Raw genomic sequence first — 9,351 nt, 5'->3', positions numbered from 1 at the left:
TGGTCATGTGTGATGCGTTTGACGTACAACACAGACAAATATCTTAAACTGTGTTCCGAAGATGAACGGAGGTCTTACGGGCTTGGAACGACATGAGGGTGAGTCATTAATGACATAATTTTCATTTTTGGGTGAACTAACCCTTTAAGTTTTTGTATGTTGTGTGTTTTTTTGTTTTTTTTTTCATTTTTATTATTATTTTTCCACCGGACAAAATTGTGCTTGCTTGATGTCTGTTCTGTGCGTCTGTGCGCACCAATCTTCCACTTCTATCTACTCCTCAACCAGACCACCTAGAGACTTCGGGTTTTCGGCATTATGTTAAGGAAGGTCTAATCTCGGGAACGCACATATCCAGGAAAATATTTACTATCTCTTAGTGTTGTGATCCCATGAGGTGAGAAAATTGCGCTAAAACACTCACTGAGTTTTTATTACTTGTTTTGTCTTATTTTTAAAATATATCTGTATGTATTAAGTTTGGTAACATTATTTTTCTGGTCTCCTTTAGACATTATGTTGAGAAACGTTGCACCTACGTGTCAACTAACTCTCATTAGAGTTTTAGTAGGGTATTAGAAGACTGTCTGCTTTATACCTGTTAGCACTGTCTTGTTGAAAAACTGAATGAAATGATTACCTATACAATAAAATGATGTATTTGGATTTAAGTTTGTCCGTCTCAAATTTATGTGTAAAAAATACATAAAACACTTTCATGAACAAATCATGATTCATCAGTACCTTTCATACAAAAAAAATATATATATTTTTAAATATACAAATAAAATGAAAAAGCAACTGAAAACATTATGTATGCAAAAAATCACATAATCTGGATGGCCTTATAAATGTGTTAGATAAAACTGTATTCATAGATTTTTGTATCATCTAAGTTCTCTCTCTATGTGTGTGTGTGTGTGTGTGTGTGTGTGTGTGTGTGTGTGTGTGTGTGTGTGTGTGTGTGTGTGTGTGTGTGTGTGTGTAAAGATCTTATTCTTTCTTCAGCATTTTAATGGTTTTAATTACCATGTGACTGAAACGTGTGTTAGATTCATTATGTGTTAGTTACATTCTCAGAATCCCTAATCTGATTAAAGAGAACCACAAATAAATGTGTACAGTTCTTCCAGTTTACTTTATTTGAAGATTCATATCAGTTATAAAAAAGTATTTCTTCTGCAAACAGTTAACATTTGACTAGTCATATGTTACCTGTTTGCAGAAGAAATATTTTTTTTATAACTGATATGAATCTTCGAATAAAGTAAACTTGCCCAGTGGCCTCTGTCCATCATGGCCTCCTAATCCTCCCCATATATACTGATTGGCTTCATCACTGTCTCCTCTCCACCAGTAAGCTGGTGTGTGGTGGGCGTTCTGGCGCAATATGGCTGCCGTCGCATCATCCAGGTGGATGCTGCACATTGGTGGTGGTTGAGGAGATTCCCCCCTTCTATGTAAAGCGCTTTGAGTGTCGAGAAAAGCGCTATATAAATGTAACGAATTATTATTATTATTATTATTAAACTGGAAGAACTGTGTGCACATTAATTTGTGGTTCTCTTTAATCAGACAAACACACCCACACCAGCATTGATGCAAAAAAAAACCATTGGACGTCAACAGACCTTTGGTGGGAAGAGGGGGAGATAAATTTTTCTCCATTTAAAAAAAAAAAAAAGCAGTAAAGTGATTGGATGTTCAATTTTCAACAGGAAAATGGGCAAAGTTTGTTTCGGCACAGCAGCTCTAGAAGAAAATAGTGTCATGGTCCAGCCTAAGTTTGTTCAGTGATGGTTCACTTCTGTTGTAAAAAAGTTATTAATTCAGTTCATTTATCTATACAACCGCTCTGGAGAAAACAGTGATGTCATCGTCCAGCTCAGTTCAGTTGTCCTATAATGGTGTCAATGCAGGCAAATCAATAATATTGTTGAATATTAATTAGTGTGAATGAGATTTGAAAGCTACACAATGGTTTCACCTGTTTATTCCACCATACAATATAAATTGCTGTTCAATTATTGCAGGAAAAGACTGCAGAGAAAAGACTTTTGAAGTCAGCGCATATAGTCCTGAAGAGAATTGTGAGTTGGTTTTTTATTGAATTGAATTTAGGCCTAATTGTTTCATTGCAGAGAACTGGATAATTTTAACTTTGAATGAAATGAATAGAAATGTAAATCTCCAACAATGATTGCTAACATTGCTAAATGCTAATTGCTAATCATTATTGCTTTTATTTCTGTTAAATTAAACAACTTTTTTTATATAAAACGCATTTGACCTTTGCCTATAGCCATTTGTGTGCAAGCAGTGCATGGGTGAGGTCTTGTGTGCCCACTGCCCAGGCCACCTCAACTCTACACCGTTCAAAGAAGAAACTGGGCTGAACATACTGTACAGAAGCGTGAAGAAGATTTGAGTTCAGACAGAGGTTTTGACCTGTACAAAGTAAAATAATTCTACACTGTAAAAAATGATTGTTGATTAAACTAAAAAGCTGCAGTCCTTATAGTTTTTCCTCTTTGTAGCCATCTTTGTTCAAAATCTGCAATTGCAGTTATTCACAGAATAATCAACTTTACGTGGGTTGTGCCTCGGCTCATGAATCCAATGTTTTGAGGAGAATGTGCGGTTGTCAGTCACCGCGCCGGTGTGAATACTGTCATTCGGAATTACAGATTCTACTTTTTGGAGGTATGACCAAAATAAGAATTTTCACCGGAAAATGTCATCTGTACAAGTAACATCCACTTTTGCACTGACCAACTAAGGGAAAGAAAGCATTGCAGTAATAACACTGATTAAATCGAATGATCGCTTATCATATCACATCAAACTGTGCAAATTATACTTTGTTCTCAAATTGTTAATGTTAACAACATCAGCATTGCGTGACTACATATAATGCCCTTCCGATATTTGTCCTTGTTTTCACATGGGCCCGGTTGCAGTCTCTTTTTTTGCATGTTTTTTGCATTTTACGACGGGTGAATCTCCAGTTGTCACTGGTGATTGTCGTTTGAACCTTTCTGGATCCGCCATCAAACTAAGTTTAATTATAATTATATCAAGTGCTGTGAGCAAAGGCTATAAATCTCCACCTCCAACATCCTCACACGCAATATAGACTACTAGCCAGGACACCTTCTTTATGTGTACAGATGTGACGTAATGACGCAAAGACATGCTCCAATTTCCCGCGGAAATCCACCAGTACCACTGGAATTAAAAACATTATTACAAGCTTACCGTTTTGAATCGAGCTAAAGCAAGCAGATAGTTTTGAACACTGGCTGGTTATGTACTTACTCAAAAATGTTATTTTGAATAATTTTTAACCCAAAAAAGATACGGACTGCAGCTTTAAAAAAAAAGTAAGTAACCGGGTTGCCTTAAAATTTGGTGTTCAGTGAAATTAAAAATTTGAGTTAATACAACGGAGATTAATCAACAGAATCTAAAAGTATTATGTTATCTGAACCAAATGAATTATTTAAGATGATTTGACAAAATAAAAAAAATTGTGATAACAAATCATGAAAATATTTTTACAGTACAGTTACAATGAATTTTCTTCTAATTTGTTGATGGAAGTTTGATTCGTGCAGTGGATATTTTAGGTTTTTATCAAGTCATTTGTTTGTAAAGCCACCAAAAATTTAAATCAAGCACTTTGCATTCACACCCTCAACCAGTTCTTAGAAATATTTATCCAAGATCAATTTGTATAATATCTACACTGACCCCACCAATGCAAATAATTTGGTTTTGGATAAGTGCTGTTTTGTAACAATTGCAGGTGCAAAGTAACTAAGTAGACCAATTGAAGCAGAAAATTGGGGTGGGGTTTACCCATTCATGCCAGCATACAGCTGCTGTTCACTGGTTGGAGGAAAAGACTATACGTCAAGTACGTGAATTTAGAGATAGTATTTATTGTAGCAGTTCAAGAGTTTTCCTATAAGTGCCTGTTGGTGTTTGATTGACCAGTCTTCTTGTATTGCTCACCACATCTCGCCATAATGGTACTGTACCATTTTTATCCTAAACAGCAGGTTTACGGGGTCTCTTTAACAATATGTTGTTTTGGGGTCTCTTCTGGTACTGAATATTCTGTGTTTTCTTCTTTAATATGATACAATGTGATTTTCTGTTACATATAAGGAACCTATATAGGGGAGAAACAGTATTTCATTCATGAGTCTTATGTTGTAGATGTATTTGGTAGAGTTCATACTAGAGTCTCCAGTTATGCATTTGTTATTTAAAATGCAACTATATATTTTTAGATTGCCTTTATTATGTTAATTTTTGTATATACTTTGCAGCATATACAATATTTACATCAAATGTAATGTCAAATAAATCCATGTTAATCTCTATTTGTCTTCTCTTTCAGTTGAGACTGATTGTGTTGCTTACAGCAGTGGTCTGCGGTAATGCCTGCAGATTAGAATCTGTGAACCCTACAGATTCCACTGACAGCCCAGGTGATGTTACTACCTTGTCTATTGGGAAAAATGTAACTATGCTCACATTTTTGCAAACCGTTAAATATATGGTTGCAGGTACAAACTCTACGATTGACTGATTGATTCATTTATCGATCAATTGATTGATTCAGAAATTGTCAGCACGTCCTATTAAAGCCAGAGAGATGCCGCTGTGGTAGGAGGGCTTAAATGCCCATTGGGTTCAGAGACCCATCAACGGCTATTCCAGTGGTTTGAAGATTTGTGTGGCTTTTTATCCCTTTAAGCATTACATTCACTAATGATTGAAAAACGTGTTTTTGTCACATTTCATCTGGACACATTTCATGGACACATCTGATTTAGTAGCAGCAGGCCCGTATAAATGAATCCACAAATGTATGCACTGAAAGTACAAGTTTTCTCATGAGATCAAATGAAAAAGTATTTCTGTGTTTGTGTGTATTTATAATCCTGGATAGATATTTGAGGTACATTTCTATAATTCATTCAGGTTGTACTGACTCTAATGGAAATCACCAGGAATTGTACTCTGAATGGGGGAACGAAGCTGAAATATGTGTCTGTGTGGACTATGGAGTCATCTGTTGTGATCGGTACATGTGCACACATCTCATTTCCATGTTCAATTTTTGTTTATTATAAAATAATTATATTGTGATGGTTGTGGAAATTTTGCTGTGATGCATGACTGTGTTCTTCAATTATCTTTTTCTTATTTGTTTTTTCTGTTTGCATAAAATGGCTTAAGTGCACGAAAGGCACTATATTAAATTATTATTATTTAAATATAGCCCACATCACTTTCACATTTATAGAGAAAATGGATTTCCAACTTTCTCGCAAAAAATCAGGAAATTTCTTCTACTGAATATGACCAAAATTATGACACTCTATTATTCTTTCTTTATACTTTTTTTTGTGCAAATGTCTGGGCAGGTCTTTTTTCATCACTGCTGAATCCATTGCTGATTCCACCACCACCACCACTGCATCCACCGATAAAATCTATTATGATAACTTTGGAGCATTCACTGAGAATGACCAGGGAGAGCCTGAAGAAGAACCATCCATGTAACAACCTTTACAGAAAATATGTCTCTTGCAAAATCAAAATCAAAATCCGGCAGTAAAGTCTTATTATGCCATTTTGAAAATCAATGAAATGTATGCATCTGTGAATTGCATGTGCCGTTTTCAAGAAGCACTAGTGCTTTGTGCAATGGTTTGAGAAATGGCAATATGCAGACATAGGCTATAACTTAGATGACTGTGTCTATGTGTGTGTTTCAGCAGTGATGAAGATCCCAGTGAGCCGGATTCCTCAGACTCACCTGAAGTCATTGCTGACCCACCTGAAGTCGTTTCTGACTCACCTGAAGTCATTGTTGTTGACCCACCTGAAGTCGTTTCTGACTCACCTGAAGTCATTGTTGTTGACCCACCTGAAGTCGTTTCTGACTCACCTGAAGTCATTGTTGACCCACCTGAAGTCGTTTCTGACTCACCTGAAGTCGTTTATGACTCAACTTAAGTAATTTCTGATTACTTTAAAGAGTCAGCTGATGACAGTAAATAATCCAGCAAAAATACTTAAATGTAGGCTATTTAATACATTTAATGCAAAGCTTTAACCTGTTGAATGAGTTGATATATAAATGAGGCTTAATAAAATAAACATACCTGAGCATACATTTGTGGTTGTTTGAGCATTTATGAAAACATTGTTAAAACCAGAACAGTAGCAGTATACTGCAAAGATACAGAAGCAGTGGCCTAATGTTCAGAGAGGTCGCAGGTTTGATTCTCAATCCCCACAGTGTTCGATATTAGGACTGAAAAGGTTGGACTGTATTAGTTGATGGTTTATAGCTATAGCCTTCCTCAATGGGGTGTCGTCAGAACACACTGGATTTGATCCGTTCCATGCAAAGGAGGTGTAGACTATTTGCTGTAAATCTTTGGCTGTACACAACACAGCAGTACACAGGCTTTAGCCTACATGGTTATATAAGTGTGTGCAGGCCCGGACTGTCCATCGGGAGCACCTGCTGCCAGCCAGCCTTTTTTTTTTTTTATATATATATACACTACTACCTTTACCAGTGATCATTTTAGAATTCGTCATTCAATAAAATTATTATTATAAAAATAAAATCATTAATTTGTTAGTCTTACCTAACGACTTTAAGCCTCAGCCAAACGGTTAAACAGAAAATGCGAGAAGCACCCAATGATGGAGAGAAAACGGCAAGGTGTAGCAGAGAGGGAAAGGACAACGAAAAAGAAAGCACTCAGAGCATCAAAATGTTGCAAAATGAATGACCTGTTCAGGGCTTCAAGCGCAGGTCAGTTTCATCTGTAAATAGCCTACTGTACTTTTTTTCTTTGTTAACTTAGTATTGAAATGCTAGCAAATGTAAGCGGTATAGCGCCCCTATTACTATCGTCACTCAAAATACTGTATGCTAAAGGAGATTAATATTATTTAGTAGTGTAAAGTTACATTAGTAATTTAGCAGACAAATATTAACATTTATTAACAAAAAATAATGCAATATCATTTTATTACACAATTTAGAAAATTATGTCTGCCCATTTGTGAGGTTTAAAACTTTTTTCCTTTCCTTTCCTTTTTTCCTTTTTTTTTTTTTTTTATCAAATGAAGGTGGAGACAGTCAACCTACTAGCTGTGGTGCAATGATCACACATTCAGCCAGTGACAGGGAGTGAGATGACATGTAGAAGCAAAATAAGATTTTTTTTTTTTTTTTCATATTTTATGAAGTATAGTGTTGCTAAATGTAGGATATTTAAGTAATTTTAAGATAAAAACAACAACATTTTGTCATAAATATAATACTTAGATTTTTTACTAAAATAAATATTATTCTGGGCAAACAAATTACAATAAGGTGGTTGTTTTACACCAAGGTGGAGACAGTTCTGTTTGTAACATAAGGCCAGAACAAGTGACAGGTGAAGAGACAGGTACAAGAAAAATATGTACCTATAAAGTGTACCACTTTATACATACATACATACACACACACACACACACACAGACACACACACACATATATATATATGTATGTATGTATGTAGGCTATGTATGTATGTATATATGAAGTGTGCGTATTTTTCTTGTACCTGTCTCTTCTTCAGGTACTGGTGGAAGGGAGAGACAGAGATATTAGGGGAAATTAAGAGAAGGAAAAGGGAAGTGAGGATACCGTTCAAGAGAAAGCCTTTAATTATTTTACACGGCCCCAGCCTAAGGATTTAGACCAATAAATGTAATTTAGGAAAAAATAGGGTTGTCCGTGTTTCTAAATTTTACTTGGGTGCATAGGATGGCCTGGGTGGGTATAGGATTTCCCGGCCTGAAATTGTGTCCCAGTCCGGCCCTGAGTGTGTGTAGATGTGTGTGGTCTACAAAGGGAAAGGAATACAGCTAACAAATATGTGTCTTGGGTATTATTATACAAACATTACTTCCATAAACAGCTACAAATCTCTCAAGTAAATAAATTCTCAAGTTAAATTTTAGAATAAAATAAAGGAATCAATGAGCAACAAAATCTTATGCGACAACGCCACTTAGTGGTCAGAAACGGCATGACATTCAAACCGAAACTGTTTATGAAGCTCAATGAACTGCATGTAAATCAGAAACATTGATTCGCGACTTTTCGCGTACATAAACTTGAAACAGCAAGCGTTTCAGCTGTTAATGTGATGATCACACATACATACAAATCAAACACTGGTTGCAATATATGCTACGAATTCCAAGTAGCCTCTTACTGAACATAATCGGAACATTTGCGTGTGCCCAACAGTGTGCGATAAACGGCTTAAACACAGATAAAAAGAGGCTAAATACACATTAATTGCGCAGATATTAACATAAATAAATCTCTGTATTACATCCATAGTACATACATAATCTCCATGCCATGTTCGTCCATCCTCGGGATGCTGCTGTTCTTCTTCGCGCGATTTTTTTCCCCCCCAAACTACTTCAGCGGACCTAGGTAACCGGGGTTAAGTAACCTTAACCAATGAAATTAGCTACAGGGCGGGATTTCTGCTTAACTGGTTTGCGCCCAGTGGAATTTTTTCTTTTTAATTTATAGAAAGATTAAAAATACGGAAGAAATACGGCAAATTATTTAAACGGGATGATAGCACGATAGCAAGGTAAAATACGGGAGAATCTCGGGAAAAACGAGAGGGTTGACAGGTATTGGTTGCCATATGCCTACCTGGCCTTCACTTCGCTATGTTTCATGTTTAATATTACTATGTTACTATGTGGAAAAATCATTTTTAGAAACATAAATATAAACATTAATAATGTTTATGTTATATTTTTTTTTTATGTGAGTCACCCAACATCAATTGATTTCTTTGCATTTTCCACCAGATCTACATTTACATTGAATCATTTAAAAGACACGTTTATACAAAACGACTTGGAAGCAATCAATAGAAGCAATCAAGCCAACAATAGGGCAAAAATATACTAGTGCCGTGAGTCCGTGACCAGTCATTCCAGCACAGTGCGTTGCAAGGTTGTTGTTGTTGTTTAAATAGATATAGAATAGTAAGTGTTAGTGTTAATTGGTCATGTGTTGTCGGAAAAAGATGCCTCTTCAGCAGTTTCATAAAAATGGCTCAGCAGCTCGGGTAGAGGTGGGCAGGTCATTCCACCAGCTTAGAACAGCCAAGGTAGAGGCCTGTGAAAGTGATTTTGTAGGCTACCTCTTTGGGATGGTACCACAGGATGCAGTTCACTTGCAGAACAAAAGCTTCTGGGTGGCATGTATAGGTTTGAAAATGAGTT

The 9,351-nt window shown here is 36.0% G+C and overlaps 1 protein-coding gene across 1 annotated transcript; it reads left to right on the top strand.

The window, feature by feature from the left end:
- The first annotated feature begins 3,985 nt into the window (after nucleotides 1-3,985).
- LOC308707530 (uncharacterized protein) lies at nucleotides 3,986-6,080 on the top strand. Its single transcript, XM_081394087.1, has 5 exons — nucleotides 3,986-4,034; nucleotides 4,409-4,499; nucleotides 4,996-5,098; nucleotides 5,442-5,576; nucleotides 5,796-6,080. The coding sequence occupies exons 1-5, from the start codon at nucleotides 4,032-4,034 to the stop codon at nucleotides 6,034-6,036; spliced, it is 573 nt and encodes a 190-aa protein (XP_081250213.1). The 5' UTR covers nucleotides 3,986-4,031; the 3' UTR covers nucleotides 6,037-6,080.
- The last annotated feature ends 3,271 nt before the right edge of the window (nucleotides 6,081-9,351 follow it).

The sequence above is a fragment of the Scardinius erythrophthalmus genome (assembly GCF_964197995.2).
Source record: "Scardinius erythrophthalmus genome assembly, chromosome: 19".
Classification (NCBI taxonomy): Eukaryota; Metazoa; Chordata; class Actinopteri; order Cypriniformes; family Leuciscidae; genus Scardinius; species Scardinius erythrophthalmus.
This window is presented reverse-complemented; position numbering and strand designations above follow the sequence as displayed.